Genomic DNA, 19,381 nt, shown 5'->3' on the forward strand with positions numbered 1-19,381 from the left:
TAAACCCCAAACCAAACAAATAAAAAACCACAACCCACCAACTTTTATGTCTGGAAACACCGCAGGACTTTACAGAGGACTCTATGTTTAAGGATCTATCTTTTGTTATTCAAAATTTGACTAAGCATTATCCTTGGAATCATAGAATCTTAAAATAGTTTGGGCTGGAAGGGACCTTTAGTGGTCATCTAGTCCAACCCCCCTGTCATATTGCTGTGATTTTTTAAATGAAGGATTAATTTTCAGATGGATTTAAACTTTTTTATCATTTGATTTAAGAAAAAACAGGCCTGTGATAATCTGCTTACCCTGCTATATCATACAAAGGAAATTGATGTGGATATGAAGTCAAAACTGATTACACAGTAGTATAAAGTACGAGATCATCAGATGATGAAATAGAAAATGAAAGATATAACACCATAATTCAGAGAATTCACAAAATTCCATATTTGTTTTTGAATTGCTAGTGTATGTTAAAGAGATTACTTTTTACTTGAAGTAGCTAAATTAGATGAATAGTTCCTTTTATCTTCTTGACCAGAGGAGTGTGAGTGGTCAATATCAGGATAACCTGATACGGATGCAAGAAAGCGTGAAAACAGGGAAGACTATTAAATAGAATCCTGACAATAATAGTAGGTGCTATGGTAATGTGAACAAGATACTATGATTTCCTGAAATTGAGGAGATGGGTGAAATACAGTCAGAACTCCCTTTGGTATTTTCTTCACACAGAAGCTTAGAAATATTTTATTAAATATTAATAACAACATAAAAGACCTTTGGTCTTGTTTTCATTTTAATTAGGCAGGATATATATGCCATTCACTTTGAAGGCAAATGCTACTCCTTTATATTAACCTGTGGGGGGTACTAGAAAATTGAACCTAAATTGAACCTAGCAGCATTTATGTATTTCTTCTCTTGCCATGAGATAATTAACATCTACTCCTTTGCAGGCTCTCTTAGGGTTACCTGATCCCCATATACAGGTTTCGTGTTGACTTCTAGAGCATGAGTGGTATGGTTTGAAATGCTACCACAGCCCATTTCTTCTAAATAGCCAGAACTCAGGAAATTTGTTAACCTTCAACTTAAACTGCTGAACCTACAAGGGAAGCTTAATCTCATAACTAAATCAGATTGGAGCCACAGAATGGACAATCATTTCAGGAGGGAAACAGAGCTGTATGTAATATATTGAACCCATTTTGTTTTGCGATGAACGATAAAGACAACTGAAAAACCTAAGAACTTAATGGTAGCTGGTATGACTAAAAAGAATAGGAAGATTTTTGACACATAAAGCCAAGGCAGGAATTAGTAAGAAGCAAATGAAGAAAAAATGAATAAATTGTATGAAATCTGTGGATTTCTAGACTCTTGGCCAGTTGTTTACCGAACCTGCCTACCTCTTAGAGAGGTTTCCCCCTCCACATCTAAAGTCTAAGAATCATCTTAAATGAGGCCTTGGAGTTTCTGATCTAGCAGCCAGGGATCCTGGCGCCTCTGTTGAGAGAACTTTGAAGAGCTGCCAGGCTCGTTGGCCAGATTTTTCCTCTTGCTAATGGCCTTGGGCATCCACTTTGGCCACAGCTTGGTATACTTGAGCCAACTGGCCAGGTAGCCTAGTGCTTCTTAAGTCTTGGACCTAATATATTTTGCTTGGTCAGTCTACCACAGAGCTATTAATATAAGCTTGCCAGTCCTGCAGTCTGCAGAACTGGACACTCCTCGTGGCTAGGCCTCCTCAGACTGAAGAGTCTAGTGGACTTAGCACATTAACCAACAGAGCTGCTGTCAGAGGAAACCCACCTGTGTTCCACTCCATAAAAAACAAGTATGCTTGTACTGAATACTTCACCTACTTACAAATTCACATTTTCCAATGATTATCAGAAAAATTGTAACAGGTTTGACTGTCACTGTAATGCCCCATGACTGAAATTGTCTCCTCTGTACATACGTGTTATGAAACATGATAAATCGCACCATCACGTTTTTCATGGATACCCTCCTCCATAGAACAGATGGTTCTTCTTTAATTAGCTACTACTCAATATTTTTTGTATTTTGTTTCCCTATTGTGTAAAATGAACATCATTCCCTATTTCCTGTACATTTTTCAGCCTTGTTCTGGGGACATGATTATTCATTTTGCCATATAAAAGTACATTAACGTGATAGTATTTCATCTTTCAGGAATGTTACAGAAAGAAAGTTTAGTGGTGTGTGTGAGACACCCATACCATGGTTATGTTGAAAAGTTATTTTTTTCCAAAGCTTCTCTCAAGTGAAGGAGCATAGATGGCTTTGTTTTATCAGCAAGGTAAAAATCCAGCAAACAACCACTTCTTTCATCCTTCATTTTTAGAGAAAATGCTAAGTGGTTAACAGAAATATTAATCTATACCTTTCCCTTTTTCCCCTTTTTAAACAAGATCATATTAGTCCAATTGTGATACACTGAGATACTTTTCCTGTGTAATTTGTAAATTGTAACAAGTGTAACCAAGTTTGTACAATTTAGAAACTTCCACGTCTGCTGTAACACATCATCTTAGATTTCACCCCTCTGCTATTAAAGAAGCAAATTTATCCTCTTACATAGTGGTTGCCAGACTTGGACTAATAAGGACCACAGAAGTTGCAAAACAGCTTCTGATTTATCTCCCTTCCCTTGTTCTGAGATAATGCATGTAAGGTGTTAGAGCTAAGTGAAACTATTAAACCTCTTTGGTACTGCTAGAGTAGTTGTTTTGAATGTGCAGATGTTATAATATTCAATAAAAACAAATCCCTGTCTTTGCATGTGGGAAGCTGTAGGTGTATTAGCTGTTACTAGAGGTGAGGAAAGAGGTAGAAGGAAGGCTTTTGTTAGTGCATACAAGTTTTTGCCTTTTCTGTGTTAATAAATAAATTAAAACAGCAACCTACAACAACAACATCTACTCAGTTATGCATATTAGAAATTGACGCTTTCTGTGTTTGGCAAGTATTATTGCTCAAGAGTTTGGAGGCATAGAAGATCAAAAGTATTAGATTTTGTTTCTACTAAATAATGAAATTTAATTACTCAAAGGTTTTGAAGCAGATAAGATTAAAAACACTAGTCTTTTGTTTCCAGTTAAAAGAATAAGCAAAACCAATCGATTGTGTCAAAAATATAATTGAACTTATTTCTTCCAGAGGTTCAGTAATGTAATTTAGGATACTCATGTAAAATACAGTCATGGATAATTTATACAGTCATGTATAAAGGGCAGACTTTACTATATGAATTACATTGTATGGTTGCCATCATGGCACTGTCAAGCACTGATGGGTTTCTTGGAAAACACAACTAACTCAACTCCAGAACTCTTAAGGATAGTGTAAAAGATGAATGAAACTTCTGACACTTCTCTGAAGTTGAAGCACAGCTTTCTAATTTACTGTGGCCCCATTTTCAACTGCCACAGGATTGAAGACTTTGAAGTAAGTAGGATCTATCTATATAGGCTAAGGTAACATGAAGAGAAACTCCTTTACTTTGAGGGTGCCAGAGCACTGGAACAGGCTGCCCAGAGAGTTGTGGAGTCTCCTTCTCTGGGGACATTCAACACCCGCCTGGACACATTCCTGTGCGATCTGCTCTGGGTGAACCTGCTTTAGCAGGTGGGTTGGACTACATGATCTCAGAGGTCACTTCCAACCCCAACCATTCTGTGATTCTGCAATACAGAAAACTAAATCCATTCTACTTATGGTCAACATTAAAGTTGAAGCAAATGAAAAACATATCCTTCATAGGGGTATGAATAGTGTAATTCAGTTTTTAATTAAATAGTTTACCTATTTTGATACCCAACACTACTGAATAATAGTACAGAGTCTAATTGTTTCCATTTCATATTCGTTTTTGACTATATTATGTAAGAAAGAAAACTAGCTTCCAAACTCATAATGAATTCATTGTATGTCTGGTATTTTTCTTCAATTTCCAGAAAATTCAACAAATGAAATGGTAATTGTGTAGTGTGCCTTAAAAGAACAGCTGCACAAGTTAGTTCACTACAAAACAAGTTGGACAAAGTGATTTATGAAGTACTGTTTCCTTAATTATTTCACAGAACCTCTCTGACTCTGGAGACTTATTTGAGCCAACTATTACAAAACTCCGAATTTCAGAAATAATAGATTCCTGTCTTTCCTTCTTTACCTTCATTTTTCATCACGTATTTTCACTTTACAACCAAGAATGACTTTTTTTTTCCAAAATTCTCAGACACAACTGAAAACAAGCTTATAGGAAAAATTGCCCCAAAAGCTATTAATCCTTTGTAGCTTTATACTAACAACTCTGTATTAATGATCTTTATATTTTAATACAATTTTGAGATCTGAGAAACCGGTGTTAATCAGATGACTGAGTTAATATCAGCTTTCTCTTGACAGCTAATTCTTACTGTACAATTCTAAGTTTTGTGGAATTGTAAAGAAACTAGGAACACAGGGTGCAATGAACTTGACATAGATGTGTTTTAAGCAAAAAAACCCCACAGAATTCAGTCTCTCAGAGGCCTACCCTGATGCACTTTTTTAACCTTATTTTGCATCTGGACATCCAGAAATATGAATGACTATGCTGAAATTTAAATTAACCAAACTAAAAGAGAATGAAGTAAGTTAGTTTAATTTTGGCGTTTTAATTCACTATGCTAATATCGTTAATACCTGCCAGAAGGAGTAACTATTTGTTAGTTCATTATGAATGGAGTGAAATTATCATTTTAGCTTGGGACTGTGAGGTCCTCATAATGAGCTTTCTTGGCTCTTGATTACGCAGAATGCTAAAACACATTTGGATAGTCCTAAGAATGTTTTCTAGGTGTTTCTAGAAAAGAACCAAGCTAAAGGAAGCTCTCATTTGCCGTGTTTCTAGGAAATATAGCGATAATCTTGCCACAAAAAGAAGAAATTCTGGAGCTTTTCACAGGGCCATGGGAAACTCTGCTTCCAGTTACAGTCGTCTGTTCCAGCTCCCTGTAACTGCAGGCCTACTCCCTACACTCGATTTCACAGTGTTTTTTCCTTAAAAGAGTTCTTTCTCCCCATGCCCCTGTTCCCCATCCAGCATGTTTGCATGAAGCCACCAGTGCTGTCATATTTAGGGAGCTAAAATGATCTGGCAGAGAATATTGTGGGGAATCATGACTGGGTCTAGTCTAATAAGCAGGGGGTGGGATTTGAACCAACCAGCTTGAGCTCACAGCTTAGCCTGCTGTCCCATTACAAACCAGTAAGGAGAGGATGTGTGTGTTACCAGGGCTGGGGGATTATCAGTGCAAAACAATTAAAATAGCTGCTGCGCAAGGATATTCTGCATGTACTGTGCAACTAGCATGTAAGATCACCATCACATGTATTTTATTTTTATATCAGTTCTAACAACCATAGGTTTCTTTGCCACAAATTCTCCCTGGTATGAAATAGTACATGGCTTGAATACAAGCAGCAGGCTGGAGAAGAAAGATAAACTATTTTCTTTAGTAAGACGTTTAGGTGTAGGTAGGAAGGTTAAAAAAAACTGAAGGTTCAGCTCAGTGGCTGAACTAAGTTATCAATCAAAATCAAGTGATAAAACCAAAATTTTTTGTTTCAGATTAAATAAAGTGTTTTGTTTCACCAGAAATGATGGTTTAGGCTCCTAAAAAACCCCAAGGAAATAGAAATGCATGAACAAACAACCAGATGAGAGAGACTGAGACAGCAATGTAGACTGTCTCAAATCATGTTTATGGTTTTTTTTACAACATAAAAAACATACAGGCCATGCTAACACATTGCAAGCTTAACCTGCTTTTGGTATTCCATTGGATCTCTCCACAGAACACCTACAGCTTGCTGCGTGGCCTTAAATTATACATGCATGGTAAGACACAGCCCTGTTTGGTTAGGATTAACAACAGAGGTGTGATAAAGTTTTTCCATTTCTGAGCTGTTTCTGTGTTCCACTTGCAAGAAGAATAAATGTTACCGCCGAGGGTGGCTGGGGAAGAGGGCTGCCAGTCCTTAGAGTGAAACACATCTCAAACTTCACATGAAAGACAGATGGGAATTCTGTTAAAAAATACATTTTTTTTCTGAGAAAGAAAGACGGAGGCCAAGAAGGTGGTGTGGGTTTATACTTGCTCATCACATTCCTAGCCTTGAAGGCAAATGGAGTCTACAAGGGTTTTCATTCACTATGTCTACTCTTTTTCTAAGGAATCCATGGTTCTGTTCAGATTTCAAGGGTAAAGTGTCCTTTCTTAAAGAAAAATTTCCCTTTTTCTTGCTCATGTGCCACATATTCTCTGAAGGGCTCTGAAATAGAACTTTTGAAGTCTCCAAGCTCTAGTAGAATGTTCATAAACTGCTATGGATTTGGGATAGCTCTAGCAGTTACTCTTTAATCAAGCAGGTGAATTGCTGCCAGAGAAGGGTCGAAGGATCTGCATGTAGGAGTGCCCAGAGGGATCCAGAACTAGGAGCACAGGGGGGCTGTAGCCACCTAGAAGCACAAGGGGTTCAGCAGCTGGGTCTGCTCACATCAGAATGGTCCTGCCTGAAGGGCAGGGTGAGGCCAGCTAGGGAGCAGTGAGTGATGCTCCCTATCTTACTGATCCGTAGCATTTGTTATAAACTATTCTTAATGACTCGTGTTAATGAAAAGATGCTTATAATTCCTTTTCTTTTTTTCTTTTTTTTTTTTTTTTTTAGTGCAGTGTTTCTGGCAACTATCTTAGCTCTTGCTGTGGATGGATTCATTTCTTCATTACCTCCTGCATATATAGCCCAAATTGTCTCTCTTCCTGGAATTTAGATGTGGATGTAAAGAAAATAAAATTACTATGTAATTTCTTTGATCCTTAAAACTGTAAAGGTCCATGAAAGCCAACTCATCTGTGTGTGATTAAGTGACAGAAGAATCTAATTAGCACTAGCTTCTCCATCTATATGGAAAGACTTGCCATTGCATACAGCCGTTTTGCATTGTATGCTATAAACAATGGTTTTTCTTCTGTATTACTATGTCACAGCAGCAGATGAGAGGAATATAAAAGGTGTTTTCTTAATGTAATTCCTTTCCTTAGTGTTTTAAGAGTGTGACAGCTACAGCCTAGGAATAATCCCTTATTTAATCTCTGTCTTTGTTGATTTCCTGTCGTATATGGGCTTTAGATTTCTTTGAGGAATTATGAATTGACCAGAAGGTGACGGAAGAGCTATGTTTTTCTGTTAAGGAAAAACATCTGAGTAATCTCAAACAATAAAATGTTATAGTACCAGTTTGTACTTATTGGGTAGGCCCACTGTTGCACAGGAACCACTCTAGTAGAAGATCTATCCCATATATGTTTAAGGTTGTTATATATCCTTACACAAAACTATATGCATATTAAAGTGATTTTAAAATGAATTTGGGCTGTAGTGTCTTTTAAAACTCTGATTCTCAAGATTTTACAATGTGAATTAAATGAAATAGTGTTTATTGGCAAGGGAAGAAGAGCAGTTTCAAATAGACCATCTGTTGTCTGGCCTGTTAATAGTAGTGTAACTCAAAACAGTGTGCTAGTGCTACCTGCCCTCTCTCAGTTGATCCTGAACAGCAATACAGGGAACCAAGGGTCAGTAGTAGAAAGTAGTAAAGAGGTGTGATTTCCTGGTAAGGACATGAATAAATGAGCAGTTTGGATCCTCTTCCAATTGCTTTAGTTTATGTTTAATTTGTAACCTTTCAGTCTTTGAATAGCTGGTCTTTTGTATAATCTGAAGGGTATCTGCTGCTCTCCAGTATAGCTGAGTAGTGACTGAATCATATTTGTACAGTGAATAAAGAAGTTTTCTGTACAGCCTGTAAAGGATGATCCTGCTTTTGGAAAGTCGTTTGTGTCCCAGCCTGTGTCATAGGCTTCTAACCTGGTATGTTCAGTCACTTAAACTGCAATTTCTTAGACGCCAGTATTTTGATAGAGAGTTCGGAAGTGTTGAGCATGAAAACCTGAAGCCAAAGTCGCTAACACTGCTTATGTCTCTGAATAAAATGGGTCTTTCATTGTTTCAAGCTAGGCATGCAAATATCCATGTGGTCAAAATTAGTACATGGAGAATGTCCTATAACATAGACTGAACGCATGTTTATATATAATTCGAGTTGAATTTATTTTATGTGTTAATTTCTAATATAAGTTTTGATTATTCTTGCAGGTACATAATATACTTAGAAGGAATAGCAAGTACTGTAACATTCAGAATACAAATTAAGATGCACAAATAACATTTCAATTATTTATGTGGCTTACAGAATTTTTAAGAACAGCAGTGATTATTTCTCACATATCAACTATTACTGTAAAATAACAAATAGAAGGATCAATCTAGGAAGTAAAAAGACCAGAATGCCATTCTGACACTCCTAGACAGTGCTACAAAAGCCAACAGATCAAGCTGAAAAAGTTAGGAGTATTTCTGAGCCCTTTTGGCAGCCTGCTGTGAAATCTCGCTCAAACAACTTCTCTCCTCAGTCATCATGGACCCCTGGGGCAACCTCTGAGCCAGCCTCGGGCTGCTGTCTCTGGCTTTGCTCAGGTCTCCAGGCTTCTTCCAAACAAAGGCTTATGTGGCCAGACATGAGAGCAGCCTCGGCTGCCACCTGCTCTTCATCAGCACAGCACTTTTCTCCCCTTGCTGAGATAATATTTTGTCTCGTCTCTTCTCTCTTCTCTTCTCTTCTCTTCTCTTCTCTTCTCTTCTCTTCTCTTCTCTTCTCTTCTCTTCTCTTCTCTTCTCTTCTCTTCTCTTCTCTTCTCTTCTCTTCTCTTCTCTTTCCTCTCCTCTCCTCTCCTCTCCTCTCCTCTCCTCTCCTCTCCTCTCCTCTCCTCTCCTCTCCTCTCCTCTCCTCTCCTCTCCTCTCCTCTCCTCTCCTCTCCTCTCCATCTTGTTTTTACACCATCACTAGTGTCTTTGTTTTCACACCATCACTAGTGTCTTTCTTTACGTCTTGCCTGGTCTAAGTTGTTTCTGGTTGTTAGTTGGTTATCCAGTGTCTGCCAGTGAAAGGCCCTTCATGTTTTCTTCTGTGAAAGGATTTGGGATGCCTGAGCCCATGAAGAGTTATACCTGGATTTAAGTTAGCTAAAGCATGTACAAATTTGCAGGATCGGGGCCTCATCTGGGAAACAGTCTGATGGAAACTTGGTGTTAAATGTAGTCTTGGTAGAGTGTTTAGGCTTTTAGAGTGGTTAATATTTTGAAAATTGCTTAACTTATCAGTGGATGGCAGGTACTTTAAAAGTGGAAAATATGCTTGTTACACAGACTTTTAAAGTACAACTTACATTACTGAGAAGTATTACATTAAAATAATAATTTTATCCATGTTAGTTTATTTGTGGTCTCATATTGTTAAGGGTTTGGTGTTATGAACAGCAGGTTTTTGCATTCCATATTCTTATGAGTTTCAATGAAAAGGAGAAAAATCTACTCCTTCCAGCTTACTGCAAAAGAATCATAAGGATACATTTGAGCCATTTCTTGACTGACTGGAGTAATTAGGATGTTGTGGCTGACAGAATTTGGTTTCACCATAGATTATTAATAAAACATTAGAAATGCACAGTAGTCTTTAAAAAAAGAAATCTAGAAACCTGTCAGTTAAATCAGTCTAACGCAAATCAAACAAAGCTTGTGATAGAGACGATAGGATAGAAAGACTCATTTTTTACTTGACTTAATAAACAGGTTTATTACTGAATTAAAGTTTGGATTTTTTGTCAGAACAGGATTTTTTCCAGTATGTTTTGACAGAGCCTTCAGCTATGAGAAACTACTGACTGTAGATATTCTCTGCCAGAATGATGAATCTATTTCCAGTAAGCGAGTTGCTTCATCTTGTTGGATATACTCTTGGGAATTTATCACGTAATTCCCTTAATCCAAACCAGTTGTGTACATATTTTGTAATTGATTAATTACTGACAGTAAATAAATATTCATACAAAATCAACTGTTTGTTAAAAAAAAAAATACTGTTTAACAATTTTCATACAAGAACTTAGCGGTCTTGTATTTACTGTGTCTTTTCATATGAACTAGAGAGTCATCTAAAACTGCTGTTTACAATTACTACAACATTGAATATATACCATCTCAGATAAGAACACATTGACATTTCAACTGTGTGTCAAATACTTTTATCAACACGCTGAGTAATACTAGATCACTAGTCCCTGAAATAACATGTAATTAAATTTGTGAAGATGAAACAACTATTCTTCCATCAAATTCTGAACTACATTTAGATGAAATGTCTTGGTTAAGTAATGTCTTTGAAGACTGGGTGTTACTTCCTTTAGCTCTGATTGTAGTTGGCAGGCATTGTATGTTCTTTGTGTATTACCAAAACAGAACATCTATCTGCAGCATACTCTGTCTTTTCTTCATAAATGGATGTAGCTTTAGTGTGTTGGATGTATTTTGGTGTGTTGTTTGCATTTGATTAATTGGGTCTTACTGCTTTTGTGGGTGCATATATCTTATTCCTACTACTGAATATATTGATTGATGCACTGAACTGCTGGCTTCTGTACTGTGAATATTAATCAAACAATATACTCCTGCTTAATGGCTTTGCAGTGTAGGAGGCAGCCAAACAACGTAGACCATAGTCTGCTTTTTTTGCTCTTTAATCATTATTGTGTAAGACACTGGCAAGAACACTTTTTTTTTTCATCTATAAACACTATTTCATGCTTAAACATATCCATTGTTTGGTCAAAGTTATGAAATATTGTTGCTCAATTAAATTTTGTTTTCAACATTTCCTGGTAAAAGCAGTAATAGAAGAGATAAAACAGTAAAGGAAGGAGAGATAATTAAGTAGGAAAAAAACCCCACTAGACATAGCAAGCAAGGAAGAAACAGAAGATGTGAGGTCAGTAAATTCAGTGTCATATGGTTTCAGGTCTTGTGATTTGGATAAGTAGTTTTCTTTAATCAAAAGCCAAACCTGATGCTTTTCTAGATTCCCGTACTATGCTGAAGGGGATAATTTATGACTAAACTATTCTTAAAGAGAATCAGTGTAGACATTTGCTGTGTTCTTATGTGCACTTAAAATGGGTACAAGGATAGAGGCTGATTAAGGTGTAGCAGCTTCTTTGGGTGAGAAATTAAAAGACATATTCAATATTTAAAACAAAAAAACCAGTAAGTGTTTGTTTGTGGTGACAGTGGTACAACTCAGTATCAGAAGCAGCAAGCTTCTTGAAAACACAGCTCACATTTTTATGGTATGTAGGTATAAAGGTTGACAGCTACAGCTTTAGTCATCCTCTGTGATTCTCAACAAACAGGCAGCCAAGGCTAAATAGGAAGGCTTAGGCTTCAGGGTTTGTAGTATTTTACAAGGGCTTTTGTTTTAGTCTCCCCTCTGTACCCGACTCCTTTCATAGAAATGCTCTAGAGTGGGAGCTTTCTCTAAATAATGCTGTTAGTAAAATTGCCCTCCTAGAACTGTCATTGGCTTAGTTGTACAACTAGTAGAATTAGCGGAATTTATTGAACAGGAGTTCCTCTTGGTGTTGTCTGTTGCCCTTGAGCATTAGGACAGTCAGCATAGACAGACACTCTCAGAGTGGCAGGACCACAGAGAATATCACATTGTTTGTATTTACTAATGTTATTGCCCTACAAATTTTATTTTAATTGTTATGTGTGTAAGCATTTTATTAATTCCTTCAGTCTCAGCTCACAAAATATATCTCAGTTTTCATTCTGGATCATGACTTTGTAATATTCCAGAAAGGCATAAGGCAGAAATCCCCTAAACTTTCTGCATTTTTTACAGGGTAATACGTTCAAAGGCATGTCTGTTTCTGTGGAAGGGAATACAGTAGTACTGAAGCTTGTGATTCATAAAAAACAATAGTTGAAAGCTGAATCATTGAATCACAAAAAATTTGTGTTCGTTTCCAGACAGTTTATTTGTCTTAAATATACACTTAAAGTAAGGAAACATCAGTAAGAGAACTGAATGGCTTCAGTAAAATACTGTCTTAGTCCACAGTATCTAGTAGAAATTAACCTATTTTATATTAGTTGAACACACGTCTATCCAGTGTTGTACCACCTCCCTTTGAACACCTATAAATATTCCTCTTGCGTATAGACATATATTTATATTTGTATCTATTAGCATGCTCTTGCAGAAATAGCTATTTGAAAATAAATTTTTACTTTCAGACTGTCTATATAAATGAGATATTTGTTTCAGATCCATGTCAAAATGGTAGACCTTGTATATTTTCAAAATCCTTTCTCCTGGATGAAGGCCATTTCTGCTGTTTTAATTCATACAAGCATCTACTTCTGTGATTTGAGTCTACTTCTTCGGTTTTGATAATGATTATTCCCCCATTCTTGTTGTTTGTCAATTCTGGAAAATTAATTGTTAGTCCAGCTAGGCAATCTTCATGTGTCTCGTTAATGTAGTTACTGCTTATTGACCTTCTGAAAATACTGTTCTGCCGAAGAAGTTTTTAACATGGTAAGAAAAGCTGACTAAAGTTACGTGCCTTTCTCTGCTGATCCACGTCTGCCATTGTCCTTCTGTAGCTTTTGTAATCAGGGTTTAAGATTTCAGCAATAACATGGAAGTAAGAGGAGACAAAACCATGGCTTTTTAAAGACATTGTCTAGTGGTTTTGGTTTAGTTTACGTATACATTTTTATTGTCCCTTATATATGTGAATTTTAGCATGGACTACAGTCTTGTTAGAATATATATTTTTGAATATAGTTCTTCAAAAGTGTTCATATTATGGTGATTGTTATCATAAAAATCTACAGGTTGTAAAAAAAGAAGCAGAGTTTTTGGATATGGTAATTACTGGCAAGTAGTTTTCCTTCAGCTTTTGGCTGATATGAATAAGGTAACTTGTCTGTAATCAAACATAATCTCTATTAATATTACCTCTTTGCAGTTATTTTTATGTCTTTCTAAGAAACAGAACAATTTATTTCATTTTAGATGTAGTTTCAAAACTGAAGAAGGCATTTAGGAGTGCCTTTGTATGACAGTTTAATTTCTGTATGTTCATATGTTTATGGAATTAAACATGAAAATATTTGAACTGAACAAGGCATCTACATTTGTGGTATAAATAGATGGAAAACTAATACTTGCATTTTCTCTTTTTCTGAACTTTAGGGGGGACACAGAGATTACCTCGCACAATCGGAGTGTCTTTGGCAAAAGAACTCATCTTCTCTGCACGTATTGTAGATGGCAAGGAAGCAAAATCAATAGGATTGATTAGCCATGTGGTAGAACAGAATGAAGCAGGGGATGCTGCATACAGAAGAGCATTAGCTCTGGCAAGAGAATTTTTACCTCAGGTAAAACAAATTCTGTTGATTTTAGTTTTTACCAAACATTAAGACTGAAAAACAACCACCTATATTAAGAAAAACCATCATCAAGTTGTGTATTGAAAAGCTATTTAGTAAAGTGGAGAGCAATTGCAAGTTTTCTCTTTCATCTATTGAGTGGTGTTAATTGGTTATTATTTCATAGTGAAGAAAAAAAGCTCTTCTCCATCCTGTATTGTCGTGATACAGTCTGTATTTGTGTCGTGTATTTTGGCTTTCAAGTTTTAAACAGAAAAACATTGTAAGGGTTTTTTGTAATAATGCAATTATCTCAATAGATTATTCTGTTGCTGTTGAACACTTTTGAAGAGAGGCAAAAAGGTCCATATGAAAGTGGACATATCTCAATGTAACTTCTGTTTTGAAAACATAAAGCTAAATGCTATTTCAGTATTAAAGCAAACCCCATTTGCTAGTGGAAATTTTGCTTTCTGTCATTTGTATATAAGCTTGATGAAAGAATCTTGCTCTTACTATCATTTATTCAAAGTGATATCCTATCTCTGTCTTTCATAAAAGAATTGAAATGGGATTTGCTGAATCCCTGTGCTTTAAAACTTGAAAATGTTAGGAAGAATTTTAAGTGTGACCTTTACAGGAATCTTTGTGTTGGCTGATTGATACCTGTTCCCCTATTGCCATAGACTGCAAGCTGTTTGTTCAAACTAGGAACTAAGTTTGGAGCTTTTGATAAACTTGCTTTTCAAGTGAAGGGTCCCAGGTAGCAAATTCATAGGAGGCAGAAGAAGAAAATAATGAGTAAACCACTTGATTTGATCGTAATTGTAACAACTAAAATTTTTAATTGAAAATGGAAAATGTTACAGATTAAATATGGCATTTAACATTGGTTATTTGTGTGTTGAACACCCCCATAGAAAGACAAACATGAAAAATACAGTAAAAATTTTAACATACAGTGATTCTTGAAGGTTGATTTATGGTCATCACTTCACATTGGAAACAGCTCGAAAGCCTTTGGCTTTTCCCAAAGCAGCAGGCTGCTTCTCTAAAGCTGTGTCTGAACCTTCAGAAGCTGATGCGGATGGATAGGCACAGGACTGAGACGATTCCCAAAGATGTCTTCGCTGTTCTATGGCATGTTGGAGGAGAAGGGTGGAAATCCCTCTGCTCCCTGGGAACCTCAGTTGCTCACAAGAGAGCATTGCTTGACCAGTGCAGGCTTTACATTAGTGTGCTTTAGGTTTGAAGCTGCATTGGTTCATTTTACTTCATTATCACATCTTTTCACGTCTCTCCATTTTGTGATAATAGGGACATAATCTTGATGTTGTGAAGGCCTATAATGGTATTTCTTAAGGTGGCCATTCTGAGCCGTGTTTTGGAGGGAGTTGAGCAGTCTTTACAGGAGTGGACATCCTTAGCACCTTTGAAACATAAAACAAACACACCGCTTTAATTAGGTTCTTCTGAAAACAGTACACTTGCACTTTTTCTCAATACTGGAACTATCAGTTTGGAAGCAAATGTCTACTATAGTGGTGTAATTTAGGATATTTGATCTATTTACTACAAATTTAATAAAAGTCCAAATTCTATAAGGTCGTAATATAAGAACATTGGTATGCAGACTCTTCACTGCGTAATCTTGTAGATTTTGATGATGTGTAAATAAGCTTTTTCTTTTATTTTAGGGACCAGTGGCAATGCGAGTTGCAAAACTGGCCATCAATCAGGGAATGGAGGTAAGGGTCTGTACTTTTCTTAAGTGTAAGCAGAAGTCAGGCTGGCAACAAATCTACTGTGGTGATTCTTTTTCTAGAACTGTTTTTAGTTCCTCAGTGTGCAGTCTTTCAAAGTCTGTTTTGTCAAAACTTTTTAAAAGATCAAATGCAGGGTTTTTTTTGTGTCAGACTCCTAGACTAGAGTTGATGCTGATTTCTGTAACAGGGCGTAGTAACCTCATGTCTGTCCAAGAGTAATGCACTTTGCTAATTATTAATAATAGAAAGTAAACATAAACTACTATGAACAAGTTGTATTTCAAATGCTAGGTAGAACAAAACCTCAGAGTCATACTCTGTCAAGTCTGTCAATGCTCTCAGTGTTTAGTAACTAATAAAGTTAAAAGAGCAAAAGGCACTTAAAGACTCTATGTGGAGTCCGATTTCATATTTGATTCTGATTGCCACTCCTCCTTGAACACTATTGACCTAGCTGTAAAGCTCATTAAAATCTAGCCTTGAACACATCTGGACATGTGTTTTACTTTGAACTTGTAAATCACCTTGCCGAGCTCTGCAGGACTGTTCATATTTAAACTTAAGCACATACATAAGTGCTGCACCAGGACACCTTATAGCTCAGCCTGGGACGAGGGAAAGAGGATCTCACCGCGTGCAACATCTGAATCCAAGAAGACAAATTTAAGAATGGTCTTCTTTTTCTTAAGGTCTCAAAAGCAGCCGGTGATATAATTGAGTTTAGCAAAGCCAATACCACCAGTAAATTTTGGCCTGAGAACCAAACTCAGATGCTGTTGTGCAAAGAATATGTTAGGTTTCCACAGCAAGTGATGATGGAATTCCAAGATTTAATTCAGTGGTACCCAAGGTTCAAAATGCTACAGGCTAAATTATCTAGCTACCAGGTATGGTGGACTGAAAGGTCAGAATCATGATTTTTATAGAATTATGGACAACAGGGTTAGAAGGGTTCTGAATTATCATCTAGTTCAATCTTGAGGCCCCAAGACAAGATGTACTGTATGAAAACCAATCAAGCCCAATGTCCATTCAAGCTATTGTTACAAACCCTCCATGGCAGAGATTTCATGGCTTCCTTTGGTAAACTGTCCTGTAGCTGATTTCCCATTGACAAATTGCTTGTGGTGCATTGTCATTTTCCTTTCAGTGGCCCTGTGGAGAGCTGGTAAGTTCTGCAGCAGCTGATGCTTAAGACAGGTGGAGAAGTAGTGAGGGGAAAACTCAACCTTTTCAGCCGTTCTGACCAGCTCACAAAGTAAAAAAGTTCTTAAAACTAGGTGATGATGCAGGCCATTGACCTATTTTTTAATTTTAAATCATTTTAAACTTGAATTTATATTTACTTTATGGCATGGCATCATGTTTTCATGTGACATTTTGAAGATAACTTGTTTCAGAATAAATTTTAAATTATCATGCAGTACATTACATCTTTTCCCTTTTAGTAAATGGGATTATTATAAATGTGCAAGTAGCTAATGGTTCTTAGTCCAGATTATTTGTAGTGAAGAACATGCATTGTTTTGACAGTGTATTACGTACTAATCGTATCACCAAATAACTGTTACAGAAATACTAACCACTCCCACCACATGGCAGTGTACCATTTCCATGTTAAAGTAGGGAAGAACTTTGCAGAAATATTTTAGTATGTGGCATAGAAACACAGTATTTAAGTTAGCTGTCAGGAAGTGATATAAAATAAGTATACAAAAATATGCTTTTAAAAACATTGTATTCTTTTCCTCAGGTCGACTTAGTAACAGGTTTAGCGATTGAAGAAGCTTGTTACGCTCAGGTATGTAACTAGGATTACATGAAAAAAAAAAAGAAAACAGGCTTTGTTGGTGTCTGTTGTGAAACACGCAGAAATTCAACTAGGTATTGCTTTATGATTTCTTCTGCAGATATTTTGGCATTCTATTTAGACCTTGCTTCTGCTTACCTTGGTTTTATAAGGAGTTTAAGGAAGGAGGTGCAGTTCAGGACAAAAACATCTCCCTGTTAAGACTGTTAGGGTGAAGATGGCGAAGCACCACCAGCCACATTCCTAGCCTCCTAGTGCTTTGCTGTGCATCTAGTCCAAGAACTGCTGTGCTCTTGCTTTGTTTCAATTTAACATGAAATAACATGAAGGACGCTTCACTGCTTCGCTAACGTGCCACTAATGGCATATGTGCTAGCCAACAGAAAATCAGGGCAACCCTCTTTGCCAGCAAAACATGGGAATCATGTATTTAAGTTCGTATGTTCTTGGGCTTCGAGACAAGTGTTGTGATCATGGAAATAGAAGCATCAGCACTAAATGCTTATTTAAAACGTATGATGATCTGATTAATAACCTATTTCCCTCCGCCTCACTTCCCCGCCTCCCCACAAAAAAAAACAACACCAAAAACTCAAAAACCAACCCTAACGAGTTTCTCACAGTCATCTGTTTAGAGAAAAGATAATCCTCCCAAATTATTTCTTAGCCTTCTATTGTGCCTTTGAAGTGTCTGGTACTTTCCTGTATCTGACTAGATATTGCTGTTTTCACTTTTCTGTTGTATTATGTGTTGCATGCTGGATGTCTTGCAGAATTGGCATTTGTGTGATTTTTTTATTATTGTTTTGGCATCAATAATGAACTGTTACTCCACTCATTGCAGACTATTCCAACAAAAGATAGAATTGAAGGTCTTCTTGCATTTAAGGAGAAGAGACCTCCTCGCTACAAGGGAGAATAAAAGAAGCTGATGCCTTTTAAAATACAAGGGGATAATACTGCTATGAGGACCATTAAGGTGCACTTTGCATCCACACCTGGAATATCACAACCACCAAAGTCACAGCAAATCATACTGATGTTACAGCATTTTGAATGTGTCCATGCTTGTACTGGACCCAGACAGAAATATGTGTCAACTCATGCTATTTACAATTTCTGAAGGTTCTTCTGTGTATTGGCAAGGTCACAGGTTCATGCAGCATTTTTAAAATTTCATATGTATGAAACATAGCATTCCACAGTTGAAAAAGCTCTGTAAATTCTTTATATAGACAAAACCTATATGTAATGTTAAGTATAAATCTGCTGTATCATTTTATTAAAAGAAAAGTGACTACTGAACACCTAAAATAAGAACTTGTACCATGCATTAAAATGATTCTGTATATCAGTAAAAATTATATTTGAGTAGTCTACCTGAATATGTACATTATTAATAAAGCTAAGGGAAATGAAAAGGATTATTGTATGGAAAATGTTAAGCTTTATTTATTTGACTTACACTATTCTCAGTAAAATGAAATTAACTTTAGTACATAAAACCATCCTTTTATGAAGTCATTGCCATTATATTCATTTAATTGTATTAAATGAAGACATTTTCGAGGCCAGCCTTTAATTATGCATTCTTGTATGTTAAACCTGGCTTTGTCTTGCATTCTTTCAACATATCATCTGATCAGCACTGTCTGATGTGAAGGAACTTTATTTCGCTTGCCCCAGTTATTTTAAACTTTTGATGATTGTATTAAAGATTGTTGAGCAGGGATGCGACTAATGCACTGTTAAAGACACTAGAATTCTCTTAATTTCCACAATATTCCTTTTGCAGGTCCTAATAACATATATTTATATACAACAGGGATGATATTGAAATGTTCTTTATTCGTTGGCGGCCTCAGGGTTCTTTTCATACATTGAAAGAGAAATCCAGTAAGTTGCGAGGTGAGAAAACTGTTGTGATTTGTACTGTATATTTGCTGTGGACATGGCATATACAGCGAATGTCTGGAAATAACCTCTTAGAAAGTATTTTTGTTAACTTGACTGGAAAATAAACATGCTTTAGCAATCAGAGGCTGTCTTTTTCTATGAAAACAAATTTCTTCCTGTTTGTTTACCATTGGCTCACGAAACTTGTGCATGCTCTGCTGTTTCTGCAACATTAACTATGGTCACTGTCTATACCTATGATGATAAAGTAGCTGATCAACATGAAATGACAAGAACTCATTTAAATTCGTATTTAGACATATCATTACATGTAAATTGATTATAACTGGTAGAGCACACACTTTGTTGACTGATAAACTTGCTGAGTCGATCATTTCATGCTCGATAATTTGCAAATAAAGTACTGGTGCTTGTTTTGATAGTCATATAAAGCCTAGAGGGTCATTTTCTTGTGTTTTTGAAGTGCTAACAT

At 36.4% G+C, this 19,381-nt stretch overlaps 1 protein-coding gene across 3 annotated transcripts in view; it reads left to right on the forward strand.

Annotated features, from left to right (window-relative positions):
* AUH (AU RNA binding methylglutaconyl-CoA hydratase) overlaps nucleotides 1–18,900 on the forward strand; it is a 105,189-nt gene extending 86,289 nt beyond the window's left edge. The window contains exons 7-11 of one of the 3 annotated variants that reach the window (XR_010607802.1): nucleotides 13,238–13,425; nucleotides 15,114–15,164; nucleotides 16,936–16,983; nucleotides 17,837–17,971; nucleotides 18,788–18,859. Coding sequence is in view for 1 of the 3 variants with exons in the window: in XM_065655797.1 (XP_065511869.1) it covers nucleotides 13,238–13,425; nucleotides 15,114–15,164; nucleotides 16,936–16,983; nucleotides 17,837–17,914 (365 nt within the window). In the remaining 2 variants the exon portion in view is untranslated. The other 2 variants (XR_010607801.1, XM_065655797.1) reach the window with 2 other exon arrangements.
* The last annotated feature ends 481 nt before the right edge of the window (nucleotides 18,901–19,381 follow it).

Source organism: Caloenas nicobarica, chromosome Z, assembly GCF_036013445.1.
Source record: "Caloenas nicobarica isolate bCalNic1 chromosome Z, bCalNic1.hap1, whole genome shotgun sequence".
Lineage (NCBI taxonomy): Eukaryota > Metazoa > Chordata > Aves > Columbiformes > Columbidae > Caloenas > Caloenas nicobarica.